Raw genomic sequence first — 19161 nt, 5'->3', positions numbered from 1 at the left:
AAAGTTAATAAATCTTACTTGTATATGTTGTACTAGAGCCTAGATTAGTATCATTTTTTTCATCAGAGGTTTCCTAAATCTGATGGCACATAGTCAATAATTCATCGATCTTGTGTTTTATTCATAAGTCATACAGTGTGGAGAGATCATTAGGTGGATTTCTGAGAGCTATGACTACAGGTCAATGGAGGCAAACGATTCCATGTTAGGTATGTGATGAGAACAACAGCCTGTTATCTACAATGAGGACCTGGAAGATTTAGCTCAGTGTGATTTAATTCACAAACATCCCTACTTGATCATTAGATTGTTTATTAGTTGCTGATCCCATCAAGTACTGGGGAAATAAAAGTTATGAAGGATTTATATCAAATGGTTTTTTAGATTTAAAAGCTGACTGAACTGACTCCTACTGTGACTTAAAGTGATATATCATAATGATGATTGTTAAATTGAACTGTCATCATATCACTAATTACTCAGGAAAATGTATAATGAGTTAATCCACTTAATCAACAAGAACGGAAAACAACAAATTAAGATTTTACTTGCATAATTGTTCTAATTACGATTTCCTGTCAGTACATTCTCAACAGAGGGAACATAAAGATCAACAATTTGCTGAAGTTTGTTGTTAAGTTTTCATGTCTTTCATTTAGATAGGTATAGAAATATATAGTACCACAGATTTTCAGATTGTTTTTAGGTCTGGGATGTCTGGCCTATTCTAACACATGGACATTCTATTGTAGCTCTGGCTGTATGTTTTAGATTAGTGTTCTGCGCTGGATTTAGAAGTAAAAGGATTTAGGAGTAAAAGGAGCTGAATGCAAAAGTGTGGGGCTTTTTTTAAGTCCACGTTTTTAGTTATCTTTTGTCAAATCCTTTTTTCTTCTTAAGTTTTGTTTATTTTCAGGCCAGTATTAAGAATATTTAGACAACTCTTGTGTTTTGGGGTTTCAGTGTTGTCTTCCTTTATGCAAAGGTTCATTTACAAGCAGACTAATTTTATATATTTTTTAAAAAAAAACAATATATGTTCCTTTTTTTTAAGTATTCTGTCTAGTAATGAAGCATTAAACATTTCATTCTTAATGCCAAAGAGAGCCCAACAGACATACATTACTTTCACAAGTGGAGCATAACTGCTTTCGCCAAAGTACTATGCTTGATTTATATATGCAAAACACTTTATTAGATTTTATTCTGGGAGCATTTCACATTCAATGGACATGGATTGGTAGTGTTGTGCAATTATACACTGTTTTAAAGTTATTTAATGTTTAATAAATCACTCTTTGTCTGTTAGGTATCGTCCGATAGATATCAGCTCTTAAGCTGATATCAGGACAATATTGAAAGGGATGATTTGAGCACTGCCGATCTTTTAACAGCAAACTCTGCACACACATAGAATAAGGAGTGACAACTTCTCTTCAAGTTCAAGAATTTATTAACAGAAATAAAATGAACATCAAGAGAACATGACTATATAATGCTGTTTATCTGAATTAACACTACATGTCAATCAACAAATCCTCTCTACTAGGCTAGTGAAATTTCACTGAACTACTAAGCAAAAGGAAGATAAAAAGAAGCTAAGCTAAGGAACTATATACATGCAAAAGAACACAGAACACAAAACAAAGTGGTTGAACATCATCGGAATAATTCACTGAATCCCAGGTTCACTGCAGATCAGAGTTAAAGAACATAGAATGGAGTTAATTAGCTTAACTAATTTAGAACAATATTTGGCATGTGTTCCAACCCATTCACAATGCAAATCCCGAGTTACACAAAACATTATTTGAAGAAATAACATTTTAAAGAATGATTTGCTCAGTAGAATGCTGAACTTTAGGGATGCTCGATTTTTATAACATCGGGAGGCTAGGGGCCGCTGTAGCGATCGGTCGCTAAAATTGGCTAATCCTAAAGTTAAACAAAACGCCTTTAAATCAACATTAATATTCTATATTAATGCAGTAATAACGCGCATAGCACTATCGAACGATAACGGAGCAAAACAAACAAGCCTTGTGCTTGAAACGACTGTATTTGAATATCCGGAAACAGGAAGTCACTGGGAGCTAAATAGCATTTTGGCTAGCACATTTTCAACGCTAAGTTTAAAAGCTTCAGCCTTATTTTTAGTCATAAGGAGTGAGCTGGATAACATAAACATTAATATCTCATCAATGTATAAAACCCTTGTGGAGATAACGTTTGTTATAACCATAAAAACACACTCGAATCACATCGGCAATGGCCTGATACAGAATACTAGCATCAGCGACCTCCATTAGCTCTTTGTGTTTAAAAACACCAAGTCAGAATCAGAATCAAGTTTAATCGCCAAGTAGGTTTGCACTTACAAGGAATTTGACTTGGTGTTGATGGTGCAGACAAAAAAATAACAATACAGTAAAATAAAAAGTAAAAAGGATATATATACAGAAGCAATAGACACTCAGTAAACTGTGCGTTAATGTAACACAGAAGCTTGTAAGTACACATTACACAAGCTTTCCAAACACACCATGTAACTCTCCCTGCTCATTTCTCTGCCAGACCTGTCGGTGCCTCGTGTGAGTTTGGTTCACTTTGGCCATCCAAGGAAGAGAGCAGTGGAAAGCGGGAATACGTTGGTTCTTCCAGCAGCGGGCTAGCCTGCGGCTCTGTGGCCTAGCCAACATGTGGTCGGAGCAGGCAGCTCCAAGGTCCTGCATGCAGTCTCTGACCCGGTTGCAGTCGTGATTTCAGCTCCTTTTCGGTCTCCACTTGGGAAAGTGGGTCCTGTGCCGACCTTTTGGCTGTTCCATGTTTTCTGGAGTCAGCCTTCTGCAACAGCTGAGAAAAATAAACAAGCTTGGTTTGGGCATTTTTTACTTCAGCGGCTGGTTGTGCACAAGTTAGACTGCAAACTTAGCTCTGATTCTAGTCGGTGAATCTCCAAACTCAGTCGGGTCCTCTGCTCTGCAGAGGACAATCATTTTCCCCCTTTTCTCACTCCATTGAAGCGAGGGGAGAAGAGTTTCACAGAAGGCCTGTTCTGTACGGCTTGTGGGCATTCGAGCCTTGTGAGACCCGCATGGTGGCTGGTCAGCGTGGCTGGCTTCCCCAGCCACCCTCTGCTTCAGATGTCCCAGGCAGAAGAAGTTTGAGTCTGAGTCCCATGTGGCTCGCAGGGCATGGTTGGCTGGTCCCAGCTACCCCGTCTCCTCCAGGTCCCAGGCAGAAGAATAGGCTTGTGAATAGGCTTGTTTTCACTGCCTCCCCTGTTATTCTTCATTCTTCTTCTGTCTCCTCTGCCCTCATTTTCACGGCTCTATGTGTTGCTCTATGTGTCAGGTGTGTGTTTGTTAGTTTGTTTTCATGTGGCTTGACTCGTGGTTGGGAGTTAGCTTGGAAAAACTGATACCATTCACAGTGGCATGAGTACATGTATGTATCCTCCACAAGTGGAAATGGTAGAATGAGTTACTAAGGGCAGTCAGTGCTTCGCTCAGTGTAATGAAGAGATCTTCATTACTGGGACTATTTTACATATATAGCACTGTATGGCACTTAAAAGGTATTTCTGCACTGTATTAACAAACACTTTATTTAGCATTCGCACTTTAAGCAGAGATTTGCACAGCAATAAGTTTGCACACAAGAAGTTTTAATTATATTTATTGAGCATTTTGGCGATTGGTATGTGGCCTTTGTTTTGGGCTCTGCACAGCTGCTCCTCATTGATGAGTGAGGTTGGTTGCTGGTGCCTGTGGAGGAGCATAATGATTACCACAGAGCAATGAGCTAATGGTGAGGAAAAACTAAGCAAATGTGTGCATACTCTGTTGAGTGAGGAGTGATGTGGTAAAGTGACTCACCTGTCTTTTCTGTGTCCTCTCCAGGGTGTTTGGACAAATTCTACCCCGGGGGTCCAGACGCCATATATAGCTTTGGGAGAGGCCATTGAGGAGACTAGGGGGGAATTGTTGGGTTTTTGTGGTGTTTATTTAAGGTGTAATGATAAAATGGAAAAATATTTATAAAAAGTAAATAGAAGTATGGTATTTAATAAAATGTATTTTATGTAAATTGGTGGAGATTGATTAAGAGATTCCCCTGTCAATTTAATATGGTTTGGTCCGTCACAGCTGGGACTATTTAAGACTGCAGTGTCAGCTGTGAAGGACAGTGTTGTGTGGATGCTGAGTGGAAAATAAACTGCTGCTGTTCTCCACCTGACTCTGGTTCAAGACTCTGTCTCACTGAACAAAAACCCAACCGCTCAAGGTCGTCCATGTGACAAGTGGTGTCAGGAGTGGGATGTTCATGCCAGAGAAGATGATGACCAGAGGAGGAAAAAAGCCAGCCCAAGAGGGAGAGCCTGAGGAAGGAGCTGGAGCTTCCTCTGAAATGGAGACAATGGCAACAACCAACCCTGAAGATAAGTTGGAGGAACTGGCGGTGATGGTGAAATCTATGATGCGGTCTCAAGTGGCTAGAGACCTGAAGATTGATAAAGATTTTTCCCGCCAGGAGCAGAGGTGGAAAAGCATACAGCATCAATTCCAACAAATGCAGCTTCAAGTGCATGCTGTACTTGGAAAATCTGATGTATCAGAAGCACATCTTCAACCCACGACATCTGAAGCACCTACAGAAGAATCAGATGGTGGTGATGTCCAGCTGGCTCGTGGTTCCAGGACCATAATTGAACCAAAGTTTCTTCCCTTATCCACGGATGATGACATTGAGCATTTCCTGACGACGTTCGAGAGGATGGCCCAGGTGTGTCGCTGGGCTAGAGATGAGTGGGCGGTTCGTCTGGTCCCTTTGTTGACCGGTAAGGCCCGCACAGCCTATGTTCTAATGGATATGGCTGACTCTGAGGACTATGAAAAAGTGAAAGAGGCAATTCTGGCAAAATATGAAATCACTGCTGATACGTATCGACGCCGCTTCAGATGCCTGAAGATTGAAGCAGGTGAGACGCCACGTGAACTTTATGTGCGATTAAAAGACTTGTTTTCAAGATGGATTAAACCTGATAAATGTACTGTGCAAGAAATATCCGAGCAGATAATTCTGGAGCAGTTTTTAAGAATGGTTAATCCAGAGTTGGAGATCTGGATCCGTGAGCGCGACCCGAAGACGGCAAAAGAAGCAGCTACTCTTGCAGAGGTCTTCACGTCAGCCAGGAAGGGGAGCAAGAGCACCTATTTTGGCCGAGAGACTCACTATGCCCCATCAAGTAAGTCCACTGGGGGTGAACAGGGCTCTGGTCAAAGTCAGGCTAGAAATTTTTCTAGTTCAAAGCAGCTCCCTTCTCAAAGACCTCCTAATGTAAAAAAGTCATTTCACAAGTCTTCTGCGCAAGATATTAGATGTTACAATTGTAATGGCTTTGGCCATACGCAACATTTTTGCCCCGCCCTTAAATCAAAGCCATCACTTTTGTGTTCAGTGCCAAGACCAGCTATTGAGGCTGTGCAAAAGAAGGTTTGTACAGTTTCTGTTCTAGTGAATGGGCAAAAAGAAGAAGCTTTGCTTGATTCTGGGTGCTTCCAGTCTCTAGTGCATGCTAGCTTAATCTCTGAAGAAAAGCTAAGTGGGGTGGGGGTTAAGATAAAATGTGTACATGGAGATGAACATGTCTACCCAAGTGCTGAGGTGTATTTGACAGTGGGAGGTCAAACATACTTGGTACATGTAGCTGTAGTTCCCTCTTTGCCGTACTCCGTTATACTTGGTAATGATATCCCCACTCTTTTTGACCTTATTCACCAGTCAGAATATGAACCCAAAGGGCTTACCAACAGAGAGGCCCAGGATTTATGCCCAAAATCTGATATACCAGTAGAATCACTGAAACCTTGTAATATAGTCACAAGAGCTCAAAGTGCAAAGACTGTGTTGGAAGAGCTGCCTTTTTATGGGGAGTCTCTGGAAATAGAGCCGGGAAAAACTAAAAAGTCAAGAGCTCAGAAAAGAATGGAGAAATTCAAAGGCTCAGGTGATGAAGGGATAGGACAGTTGTCTAAGCCAAATAACTTGTTGGAGTTTGACATTCCCTCAGATGTAGGTGCACTCCAGAGAGATGATCCTACTTTAAAACCGTGGTTTGAAAAAGTAACTGGGGGGGGAACTCATCAGCGCCGGTTAGACTTCGTGGAAGATGCAGTTTACATTATTAAAGGAGGCATTTTGTATCAGAAGAAGGGACAGGGTGACGCATTAGCCCTTCCACAACAGTTCAGGTACAAAGTCATGGAGCTGGGCCACTCAATTCCATGGGCAGGTCATATGGCTTTTCATAAGACGCTGAGTAGAATCAGTAGCCGTTTTCTCTGGCCGGGAATGTATACCCAGATTTCAAAATTTTGTAGTTCCTGTGGAAAATGTCAGTTGACTTCTGGCAGACGAGTAACCCGAGCCCACCTACAGCCGCTGCCAATTATTGAGACACCGTTTGAGAGGCTAGGCATGGATATTGTGGGTCCATTAGAGAGGAGCTCTACAGGTTGCTGTTACATATTGGTGATATGTGACTATGCGACACGGTACCCTGAGGCTTTTCCTCTCAGATCCATTAAAGCCCGACATGTTGCTAACTGTCTTCTGCAGTTGTTCTCTAGAGTAGGAATACCAAGAGAAATTCTCACAGATTGCGGAACAAATTTTTTGTCCAAACTTTTGCAGCAGGTTTATAAATTATTAGGGATTAAAGGACTTAAGACCACCCCTTACCACCCCCAGACGGACGGGTTAGTGGAAAGATATAATCAGACTCTTAAAAATATGCTGCGCAAGTTTGTCTCTGACACAGGTGCCGACTGGGACCAATGGCTGCCGTACCTGTTATTTGCTTACCGGGAGGTTCCACAAGTGTCTACAGGTTTTTCACCCTTTGAGTTATTGTATGGCCGCCAAGTGAGAGGTCCGCTGGATCTACTGAAGGACTGTTGGGAAGACGCTAAGCCAGAGGGTGAAAACATTGCAGCATACGTCATTAACATGAGAGAGCGGTTGCAGGAAATGGCATCTTTTGCACAGGACAACCTGAAAGCAGCTCAACAACATCAAAAGACATGGTACGATCAGAAGGCCAGAGACAGAGTCTTCTTGCCAGGACAGAAGGTTCTGTTACTGTTGCCTACCAGTGACAACAAGCTGCTGACAAAATGGCATGGACCATATGAGATCACCAAACAAGTGAGTAAAGTGGTTTATGAACTGTACATGCCGGAAAGGGCTAAAAAGCATCAGACTTTTCATGTCAACTTGTTGAAAGAGTTTCGCAGCCGACAAGAGCCAGTGCACCAGGAGTTATTTGTGAGAGCAGTTAAGGATGAGGAAGTGACCGAAAAATTTCTCCCAACTAGCATGTCAGACTGTGCTTTGGTTGACGTTTCTCATCTGTCTCCTACTGAGCAGGAAAAAATCAAACCGTTCTTGGACCCTCAGCTCTTTAAAGAAGTTCCAGGATTTACATCACTGGTCCAACATAAGATTCGGCTGAAAGAAGATGCACCGAGTCGGCAAAAGAGCTATCGCATACCAGAACGTTTGGTTCCGGTACTGGAAAAAGAAATAAAGCTGATGTTGGAGTTGGGAATAATTGAAGAGTCTAGGAGTGAGTGGTGCAGCCCGATTGTGCTGGTGCCAAAGAAAGACGCCTCCCTGAGATTTTGTATAGATTTTAGACATTTAAATGCTGTGTCCAACTTTGACCCGTACCCGATGCCCAGGGTGGACGACTTACTGGAGAAAGTCGGTTCGGCAAGTTACATCACAACGCTGGATCTGTGCAAAGGATACTGGCAAGTGGCTTTGGCACCAGAAGCGAGAGAGCTGACGGCCTTCAAAACTCCTTTTGGTATGTACCAATTTAGAGTCATGCCATTTGGGCTCCAGGGTGCGCCCGCAACATTCCAACGTTTAATGGATCATGTACTGAGAGATGTTTCAGCATTTTCTGCAGCATATTTAGATGATGTTGTGGTGTATAGCCGGTCTTGGGAGGAGCATCTGACTCACCTGCAGGAGGTGCTACACCGCATCAGGTTGGCTGGACTGACTGTTAACCCAAAGAAGTGTAATGTAGCTAAGAGAGAAGTGGAGTATTTGGGTTTTGTCATTGGGTTTGGGAAAATAAAGCCTCAAGTGGGGAAGATGGACGCAATACATTCCTTCCCAGTTCCAACGACCAAGAAGAAGGTGAGAGGATTTCTTTGTTTAGTGGGTTGGTACCGGAAATTCATACCTTCTTTTGCAGAGCGATCAGCTGTACTGAACAATCTAACAAAGGGTGCAGCCCCCAACAAAGTGTGCTGGAGGGAAGACTGTGATCGAGCATTTAAGGATCTCAAGCAAGCAGTATGTACTCATCCAGTTTTACACACACCAGACTTCACTAAGCCATTCATCTTACAAACAGACGCTTCAGGAGTGGGGCTTGGAGCCGTTCTTCAACAAGAGGTGGACGGTGAAAGAAGACCTGTGGTGTTTCTGAGTCGGAAGCTGCTTGACAGGGAGACAAGATATTCAACAGTGGAAAAGGAGTGTTTGGCCATGAAATGGGCTATCGAGGCTCTAAGGTACTATCTTTTGGGACGTCACTTTATTTTAGAGACTGACCATCGTGCCCTCCAGTGGTTGAGAAAAATGAGGGATGCCAACGCCCGCATCGCTGGATGGTACTTGGCACTGCAGCCATTTGATTTCACGGTGCAGTACAAGCCAGGGAAGGCTAATGTGGTTGCTGACTGTTTATCCAGAATGTCGGAGGACTGAGGTACTGTGCTTTTAAGAGAGGAGGGAGGAAATGTAATGAAGAGATCTTCATTACTGGGACTATTTTACATATATAGCACTGTATGGCACTTAAAAGGTATTTCTGCACTGTATTAACAAACACTTTATTTAGCATTCGCACTTTAAGCAGAGATTTGCACAGCAATAAGTTTGCACACAAGAAGTTTTAATTATATTTATTGAGCATTTTGGCGATTGGTATGTGGCCTTTGTTTTGGGCTCTGCACAGCTGCTCCTCATTGATGAGTGAGGTTGGTTGCTGGTGCCTGTGGAGGAGCATAATGATTACCACAGAGCAATGAGCTAATGGTGAGGAAAAACTAAGCAAATGTGTGCATACTCTGTTGAGTGAGGAGTGATGTGGTAAAGTGACTCACCTGTCTTTTCTGTGTCCTCTCCAGGGTGTTTGGACAAATTCTACCCCGGGGGTCCAGACGCCATATATAGCTTTGGGAGAGGCCATTGAGGAGACTAGGGGGGAATTGTTGGGTTTTTGTGGTGTTTATTTAAGGTGTAATGATAAAATGGAAAAATATTTATAAAAAGTAAATAGAAGTATGGTATTTAATAAAATGTATTTTATGTAAATTGGTGGAGATTGATTAAGAGATTCCCCTGTCAATTTAATATGGTTTGGTCCGTCACAGCTGGGACTATTTAAGACTGCAGTGTCAGCTGTGAAGGACAGTGTTGTGTGGATGCTGAGTGGAAAATAAACTGCTGCTGTTCTCCACCTGAGTCTGGTTCAAGACTCTGTCTCACTGAACAAAAACCCAACCGCTCAAGGTCGTCCATGTGACACTCAGATTCACAGAATGTGGAAGCCTGGCACGCACTGACTCATTCTTCAACTGAACTGAGAATGAGCTAATCAGTTAATGAAGTGATTCGGTTCAGTGCGTTAATTTTAACGTTTTGTTCTTTTGAACGAATCATTCATGAACGACGCAACACTATTGGGTACTCTACTGAGCAGTCTTAACCATGCAACCAGCCTTGACCAGAAACCCTTTGTAAGATTTCTGACAGAGGGATCAAAAGAATAATCAAGAGTTGTCTACAGGTCAAGGAGCACACATAGAGGGCTTCAGAAAGATCTAGAAAAAGCAGTTACTGTTTTCCCCATGAAAACAGTATTTATTGCAGTCACCCACAATTGTATCTATGCACAGCCACTGCATCAGACTCCACTGCAGAAGAAAAATCATGGTTAGGCTTGTGTAAAGTCTGTTGCTGAGGATTTGGAGAGGACAGATAAATACTGGGAAAATATAGACCAGTCAGATGTGGCCAAAACTGTATAGAGGTTCTATATATCTCCCCCTAAATAAATCAGGCCAAGTAAACTTTTCATGCTGTATTATCAAAGTATAGGCTTTATTACAGCCTACAAAGGGGAAGGCTTCGTAGAAAGGATGGAAGGATTATTGAAGAAATTTACTGGGACATTACTGTTTTGAATCTGAAGACAAATTGATTGGGGATTTTCAAGCAATACAATGGTCCCACACACACACATCCAATAAAAAGGTAAAAAAAGTAAAATTCTAGAATTGTCTAGTACTCATGTGGCTTGTATTCAATTGGAAATCTATGGAAAGAACTGAAGATTGGTGTCGAAAAGAACCCCGGAATTGTCAAGATTTGAAGACACTGTGCAAAACAGGGATACCCAGGTCCAGTGCTTAAGAGCTACTATTCAGCAACTTTTAGATGAATCTCTGCTCCAACACACCTGATTCAAATGGCCTAATTCCAGAGGTGGGTAGTAACTACTTATATTTACTCAGTTATATTTACGTGAGTAACTGTTTTAACAAAATGTGCTTCTGGCAGTAGTTTTACTTCACTGTACCTTTTACTTTTACTTGAGTTATATCATTACTCAAGTATCGCTACTCTTGCTCGAGATAAATTGCTGGCGACCCTAACTTCATGTACAAAAAAAACAGACTTGTTTTAACCAAAAATGCACCAGAGCGACAAAAATCTAGAGTTTATGTTAAAGTGAGACTTCTTTGTTTTTACACAAGCTTTGTTATTTTAATGTTATTTTCTATTATTCCAATGTTTTTCCCATATCTTTATTTGTTGACAAATTTGCTTTTTGTTGGGGTTGTTTTCAACATTTGATGTGAATTTTATGTATATTTGTCTTTGCCTTTGGATAGTCCTTTTCCCCATACTTCAAACCATAAATATCTAAGTTTTCACAATGATCCGAGCCTTGTTATTACCTTGCATTTTAGTCTGAACTCTATTTATGTGTAAACAGCCAACGTGTCCCTTGGGCCAAGACAGAAGTGGCCATTTTTCCTCCATATGCCTTGAAAAATGTTTATGATTTGCATGCGAAATTAAAATTAAAAGTCATTTTTTTTCTTCTGGCAGCAACAGACCTGAATGCAATATGTTGAGCACCTGGCCTTTTTTCTACCCCTTCCATTTTTTGCTCTTTGACCTAGGCCATCAGCTTGTCGAGAATCAAATAACCTTTTAGTGATACGCAAACTTTTACCTACAGACAATATATGCGTTTTCCTCCATTTAAGATGATGATTTTGTGCCTGAACATCAATCTTATAATGACTGTGTTTTAGTCCAGTTCATTAGTCCGGTCCAGCTGTAATAGAGGCAGATGTCTAGTGGGCAATAAGAATTTCTCACAGAGGCACTGAGGCCTGAAGAGCACAAGGCAGGACAGTTTAGGTGCAGACAGAAAAGTACAATGGCACTTGTTCTTCTATATGTTAGCTAAGAGAAAAAGTAATTATAGAAACATTACACATAAAGGATGAACTTCTTTTGATAAATGTGCACAAAATAAAAGTTGTGTAAAAACATTATTTGGGTTTTGGCAGTTACCTTTGTTGGAAGATTTTTAATTGCGTTTTAAAATGTGCCATTTACATTTTAAACCCCTTATTCAAATACTTTTCAAATACTTTAATTAAGGGTATGTTTGTAATATCATCAAATACACAGCCCTTTCTTTTTCATCTCACCCAACCTTCACTTCCTCTTTGTAAAAACAGTTGGTAGGGTGTCCGAGCCCTATGCAGAAGATCAGGGTTCCAATCCCGCATGGGGATATATAAATATATATATATATATATATATATATATATATATATATATATATATATATATATATATATATATATATATAGATATCTATATCTATAGATAGATAGATAGATAGATAGATAGATAGATAGATAGATAGGAAACTCACATTTTATTTGTCAAATGAGGAACAGAATGAGTCGGAAAAAATATACAGCTAATTTTGAAAAGGTTTGTTTTTTCATGTAAGAGAAAACAACCTTTGTAAATGTTAGATAAAAAGCACTATTTACATCTCATTTTATGATTCCCTCTGTTTTGTCTTGTACACATTAAATATTTTTGTGGGTCTACTGCTAAAGTATTCCATCAGTCGTATTACCAAAAAGCTTCTCATTTTGAGTTAAGTGCTCCTCTATATGCTCCTTTTATCCCACAACAATAGCCTCTCTAAATGAAATTAGTATTACAGGACATGGCCAGCATCATTACTTCTCCATGTCAGTAATTTCATTGAATGATCTGGACAAAATAGAGTGCATTGTAGTGCTTTAATGGTCTAATAAAAATCCTAGGAGGTTTGATCATTTTTCATGGATTATATGCCTGTAATACAAATAATCTGCTATGTGATACTTTAGGAACATCTTAACTTCAAGTAATACCTCTGTTTTCCTGGAACGCAAAAAAGGAGAGCTCAACCATAAGAACTAATCACAACGCCTCAATTCTGTTTGTATACATCTTATAGGTACAGCTTTTTTACATCAAGGGTATTTTTTTTTTTTTACATATTTTCCATCGTAATACAGATGTATTAAAATTAGCATGTTTCAACAAAAAAACAGAGCACATCAAAGTTGATAAACTTCATAGATGTGTTAGGACTTGAGGTATTAAAAAACATTCTTGACTTTTTTACTTCAAGAATCATGCAAAATACATACATAGGGCTGATAAGATATGTTCAAAGTCAGCACACGTGAACCTTTGAACCATCAAACATTTTAGCAAAATAAGGAAAGGAAATCATTAAAATCAGTAGCTTTAGGAATAGATTGTAGTTATTTTAAAAATGCATAGCTGTAATAATTCAAAGTGATAAAAGAAAAAAAGACGCAAAATGGTTCCCAGGGTTCTACGGTTTTGACATAAATCTGACTGAGAATCTTTGGAGGGAGCTAACGATTAGGGTGATTGGAAGTAGGTCTGCCTCATACAAACCACATTCAAACATTTAAAATTATAATAAGCAATTCTAAGAAGGCTTTGATGTAAATATAGGACCATACTTATAGGATTCAAAAGATTTCTGAAATGCTTTGTTCATTGAGGAAGGCATTTTGTGTCGTAATTCAAATGTCTTTGTTTTTTTAATGTTTTATCGTCACACGTAAAGTATTTCTCACAATATGATACAACAATTCTTCTGGTTAGTAATGTTGCTGTTGTGTTTTAAATAAAGCTATTTTCATTCATTTATAAATTGAAAGGAATCTTGGATGGATGAAACACTGAGGGATGAGGGTCTCTGAAACAATGCTGCATGTGCTTCATGGAGTGGAGAAGAAAACTGTGAAGATCAGCAGGAGAAAGATGAGTTGGACGTGCAGACAGAGAAATAATGAGAAGAAGAGGGGTTGGAGTTGTTGAAGACAACTTTCAAAGGAATAAAAAGTCATGGCATGAACAGACAGATGTTTCACTGGGCCAAGCACCACAGAAGGAGGGATATTAAACTTGACCGAATCCACACTCTGCCAGCCTTCAAAGGAACTGAAACTTAAAACACCGCCACAGCCCGTTTCGATGTTTTATTATGGGTTAGGGCTTTCCTTTCTGCTCAGTAAATAATTCTATAGGTTATTGACAGTGGATATTTTATGTCTCTCTACCTACACACACACATTTGATATATATATATATATATATATATATATATATATATATATATATATATATATATATATTTAGAGGATGAGTTACACTCATACACTCTTGTTTTTGCAAACAGTTAATGGAAGCTTTTCAGTAAAATGGAAAAAAATAAAGAGATTTAATGTATTTATCTGCAATGTATTAAATAGTCTAATTCTTACTCATCGCTGTGTATTGAGCACAGATAGAGTCCATTAATTGGGCATATTTGTCAAGTGATGAGCCATTTTGAGTCAATTGAAGATTGAACCATTTCAATAGTTTTCTTTTGACATTTTAAGGTGAATGTATTTGGAGCATGAACAAAGGCATGGTGGCCATTGTTCTTTTGTGGTGCTCAGATTGTTTATCGACTAGGTGAGCATGCCTTCTATCACAATGAGAGGCCTCTGGAGACAAGTACAAACTCCTGTTCATCTCTGCATCAATGCACAAGTTGCGTCATAAAAGTAAAAGCCCCAACATTTTTTGGTCTGGTGTTGCAAACGAATAAAGCTGAAATTTGAGGTTTACAAACCTGTGAAATGTATTTGCCTGAAGATCATGACTTTATTTAGCAGCTCCGCAGCAAATACTGTTAACAAAATGTAATAGATATTGGAGAAAACTGGACAGACTGTAAAAATATGACCAAAACAGAATATAAAGATTTCTAAGCAGCACCTGAAAATACAAAATTCAACTTTTTGGCATTCCAAGAAGTATTGTGAATGTATATAGGGAGCTAAAAAATATATTTTGCATTATATGTCCCCTCTATAGCATGGATGTAAATGGGTTTTAAAAAGTGCCAATGACCATAACCATCCAACTAAATTAGTAAAAACAAAAATAGGACAAAATAGATCAATGTTTTGGAGTGGCTATCACAAAATCCTGATCTCATTTGCATTGAAAACTTGTGGACAGAGCTGAAAAGGTCTTTGTGAGAAATGGACAAAATTCCAGCAAATTATTGTGAGAAACGTGGAAGGATATGAAAATGTTTCACTCCTGTCATACAGTTTACAGTTTCCTTCTCATAAAAATTGAGATGATGACAAAAATATATCTAGAAAAATATTTTGTATTATTTTCACATTTAGCAAATGGAAATAATGTTGGTAAATATGATTGAAATATGATCCTTAAAAAACACAGAAGACCATATATTCATCTTCTAATAAAATAATATACGGCAGGCGTTTGTCCTGATAGTGTTTACTTAGTCCGTTATGAGCCTGAAAAGAACTTTGCATTGGGCACAATTAGCTGACATAAACTGCGCCATCTGCTGCAGTGTACACACTGATCTTAATGATTTTGGTTCCTTGTGGTGCCTGTGCCGTATTTGCACCAAATCCATTGAGAGCCTGGCATAAGAGCCAGCACACTGTCCTGCAATGCTTTACAGCAAATTGACAGCTTGTACCTCCAGTCATGTGGTATTGTTATGGTAAATATACACAAAAGTGCTGCATATACTAACAGCTAGGGCCAAAACAAAGTGTAAATATATAAATAAAATATATTAAGCCAACTGGGCACAATCATTTAATCAGAAAACCTTTGTATGCAACCAGAGTGAGTTACTGGCATAGAAATTCATTAAGTCATAGGGTGTGTCTTAATTCACGGGCTGCATCCTTCGAAAGACGTATTAGTAGGCCGATTATGTCACAGCACAGCGGCGAAGGCTGGCCCAATTCTTGAATCCTTCTAAGACTCTTTCAAATGCGGCCGATGAGAGTGTCTTTATTTTTGAAGGATGGGTCCGGTGTGTCCTTCATGGTTAAACCTACCCCATGATTCACTGAAGAGAATGTTTTAACCGGAAACAGCAATGGTGGTGTAGAGTAAAAAGCTGTGAATAAGGTTCAACTTATTACGCTTTCTGTGATATAAAAGTAACTTTTAAAATATTTTTAGGTAAGAAGTTAGCTATGTTAAACCAAAATATCTGCTCGGTTTGTTGACATATCGCTTGATTTTAAAAATGCTCGGACGTTATAGGATCAGAACGTTATAGGGTTAGTGTTTAAATTGGAAAATGTTTCACTAAATTACGCAAATGGTGTTTGTCATCAGTGAATTTTGTTTAATGGTATATTGCAACATAAAGTTATACATTAGGCTGATTAATGAATTTGAATATAATAAAAGATGATAAAGAAACATTTTAAATAGAAGATTGTGGGTCATAATTAATAGGTAAAGCAAGAAAATAAAAACAATGTGGCCCTAAAGTTATTTACAAAGCAGAGGAGACAATAGGATTAATATTCGGGTTCCGTTTGTTTGGTTTCACACCTGCTTTGCGCTGTCTCGGTTGCTCGGTAACATGAGTAATGCTAAGGTAAGGGCAGGGACAGTCGGTGGAGGCTAGACCATCCCAATTCACGAGCCAATCTCTTCCAGTCTTTTTCACGGTCCACAGAGGACCTGGCCTACATAGACCGGGTCCTTTGAAGGATGCAGCCCCTGAATTGGGACAGACCTATGGTATGTGGCTAGGCCCCTTTAAAGGAACTATACCTGAACTTTTTGGTCTGGTTAATAAAAAAATGCTTTTTTACTCAATGTATTATCAGTTAAGATATCTAATTTTATAATGACAATTGACTAATTGAATAAGTAGCAAACTGGGGACAACCCGGTCTGACTTTTCTCTGCCAATTCCACACCGATGTGCGTAACCGTTGCTAAGCAGCAGCTCCTCCAGCACGTGCACGAAAGGGTAAGAAAACATAACAGCATGGCATGCATGATAAGTACTGACCATTCCCATAGGAAAATGTCATTTACCCAAGACGCAGCCATTTATGTCAAAGAAAACAAATAAAAGTCCCTTGATGAAGCCTTGTTTCCTCCGGAGGATTGTGCACAAGCTTGGGATGCGTGCTTTCTCTCATGCATGTCGAAGGTTTCACAATGGGGAAAACATTTGTGGGCGGGGCTTACAGTTCACTCTTACTCACTCTCCATTGTACAAAATCAGGTATAGTTGCTTTAAATGTCAGACAGTGAGAAAGATTTTTATTTATTTTTTTGTCTTTGTAAAGTGCATGTAAACACCTGCTTCCAACTTTATGTAGAAGTTACAACCTGAATTGTTTTTGCTGGCATACACAACAGACCAAAAAAGAGAAAACAATCGAACTGCTGCAATCATACTATGCATAGTAGACGTGATGCAAGCACACAGCAAACAACTGTAATAAAACCGACTGCCATTTCTTCCAGAGACAGCTGAAAGGCTCATTGCTCTCTTTTCTTTTGATGGCAGTTCTAGCACCAAATCAGTGATGACTAAGTCTAATAATGACTTACCGTGGGATACCTGAAATGTCTGAAGCATCATTCATAATCCTGCATTTCATTAGCTTCTGATTTCCTCGTTACTATCAGCAGCCATAGATGGGGGCTGTTAGTTATACACTGAGGGAATTAATTAAAAAGATACCTAACATGCTCCCACTCAAATAATTACAAATTAGCTAGTATTTGCATAAATAAAGCACTGCATCGATTATTAAAACATACCACCAACCATGGCTGTTCTTTATGCAGCTCTCATGAAATGTGTTCATTTTGTATTCAGGCATATGTTAGCTAACTTGAAATTAATGTCATTCAGTTTCTAAAGTCTAATCCCTAATATCGTGATTAAAATTCCTCCGGCTTTTATTCGCCTTATCAGAGCTGCTCCATGTTGAGATAATGTGTGTCTGTACGACTGACGCTGCCGCACCGTTTGTAGCTTCTGATATCTGACGGTTGACATTCAAATGTGGCCCTTTCTACCTGGCTGCAGCTGCTCTGTTATCTGTTTCAGCTAGGCTGAGCGAAAAGGGTGCATAGGTTGGGTGCTGCAGGCGAAGCAGGATCTTCAGAGCATAATGAGAGTTTGCCAGGGTGCTGCTGCGCCTAGTCCCTTCACAAAGGAGAAAAATACTTTTATTCCTCGCGTCAGAGGACAGAGGGCCTACCTTGGGCTACTATCTTGCTCTTTGAATGTATGCAGATTGCTCACTAATTAGAATAAAAGGTTGCTTTTTTTTACTGTCTTTCAACTTAATTGAAATGAGGTTGCTGTTGTTGAGTTCCCATGGGCTGACCATTATGGACAAAGTTGCATCATTTAGCAGAAAAAGTAGCAAGCAGGAGGAAGAATCAACTAAATAACTATACAAAAAGTGCATGTGAATGAGTGTGTAGGTGTGTTTTTGAAAACTTTGATTGTTCTTCCACGCTTGACTGCACAGGATTTAGGGCAGGGACCTTTACTGCTTGAAGATCCAAGACTTATTCCCTCTCCTTATCTCTTCTCCCCGCTTTCTAGCTGTCCATGTGTCTCTCTGTTAGTTTTGCATTTTTTTTCCCCCCTTTTTATTTCCTTGTGTGCCTCAGCTAAGGTGAAAACAGTATGCATGTGATTTTTCTATAGCCCTGCTGGAGACCAGTACCTCATCACAGGCGGGTCTCGGCTGGTTGGGTAAGCGAATCAAATCTTGGATAGCACAACCAAAACGATTCTAACTTGAGCCTGGAAACCCTTTCTAACATATAAGTCACTGGGGTACAATCAGTCGGATGCTTTTGATTTAATTCAGTCTTGATATGGGAAACATAAGTAAAGTCAAGTAAAATGTCAGAAAAGGGTATGAACGGGAAATCATGAAAGAGTCAGAAAGGTATACCGAATGCAATGAAAAGAAGCCCGTCTGGTTGAATTCTCTGGAACCCCTAACCATGCCTGCGCTGAGTTTTCAGTGCAATCAAACCAAATATCATTAAACAACAAAATACACTGTCTCATAAAAGAAGGAGACAATGCATTTCAGCAGGTGACGTGCAGTTAGTTTTTTTTATTATTTCTGTATTAAATACGACCTGTCCAGGGTGTACCCCGCCTCTCGCCCATTGCACGCTGGAGATAGGCACCAGCACCCCTTGCGACCCCATGAGCGATAAAGCGAGTAAGAAAATGTATGGATGGATGAGAGCATTACAATCGTTGCATGAACACAGTCTCTTGCAAAACCTTTTGAACTTTCCCAGATTTTGTCACAATAAAACCACAGATTTCAATGTATTTTATTGTATTATTTTAATGTGATAGGTCAGTACAGAGTGGTGTAAAATTATGTAGTGGAATGGAAAGGAATACATGGCAATTTTAAACATGTAGCAAGTATTTGTATTCAGCCCCAGCACCCTGATACTCTTACATAAAAATCCACTGCAACAAATTGCCTTAGAAGCCACGTAATCAATAGAGTCCACCAATGTGAAATTTAATCTCACTATAAATGCAATTGTTCTTCCTCAAAGGTTTACCAGAAAACATTAGTAAACAAATAACAG

At 39.5% G+C, this 19161-nt stretch overlaps 1 protein-coding gene and 1 long non-coding RNA gene across 2 annotated transcripts; one reads left to right on the top strand and one right to left on the bottom strand.

Annotated features, from left to right (window-relative positions):
* Positions 1–3878: 3878 nt before the first annotated feature.
* Positions 3879–8790, top strand: LOC118563362. Its single transcript, XM_036137773.1, has 6 exons — positions 3879–4981; positions 5063–6331; positions 6824–7873; positions 7979–8214; positions 8529–8594; positions 8650–8790. The coding sequence occupies exons 1-6, from the start codon at positions 4321–4323 to the stop codon at positions 8788–8790; spliced, it is 3423 nt and encodes a 1140-aa protein (XP_035993666.1). The 5' UTR covers positions 3879–4320.
* Positions 8791–8972: 182 nt separating this feature from the next.
* On the bottom strand, positions 8973–9396 carry LOC118563338. The gene is made up of 2 exons (XR_004931153.1): positions 9189–9396; positions 8973–9077 (listed from the first exon to the last, which is right to left on the bottom strand). It is a non-coding gene; the product is annotated as an uncharacterized LOC118563338 (long non-coding RNA).
* Between the last annotated feature and the right edge of the window lie 9765 nt (positions 9397–19161).

Source organism: Fundulus heteroclitus, chromosome 6, assembly GCF_011125445.2.
Source record: "Fundulus heteroclitus isolate FHET01 chromosome 6, MU-UCD_Fhet_4.1, whole genome shotgun sequence".
In the NCBI taxonomy this organism is placed as follows: Eukaryota; Metazoa; Chordata; class Actinopteri; order Cyprinodontiformes; family Fundulidae; genus Fundulus; species Fundulus heteroclitus.
Note: the sequence above shows the minus strand (reverse complement) of the source record. Positions and strands in the feature narration are given on the sequence as shown.

Excerpts from the sequence above, each read along its gene's own strand:
- LOC118563362 (XM_036137773.1), top strand. The coding sequence starts at position 4,321 with ATGTTCATGCCAGAGAAGATGATGACCAGAGGAGGAAAAAAGCCAGCC. Across the intron at positions 8,215-8,528 it reads TTCCAACGACCAAGAAGAAG|GGAGACAAGATATTCAACAG; the intron begins GTGAGAGGATTT and ends GCTGCTTGACAG. Across the intron at positions 8,595-8,649 it reads TGGGCTATCGAGGCTCTAAG|TGGTTGAGAAAAATGAGGGA; the intron begins GTACTATCTTTT and ends CGTGCCCTCCAG.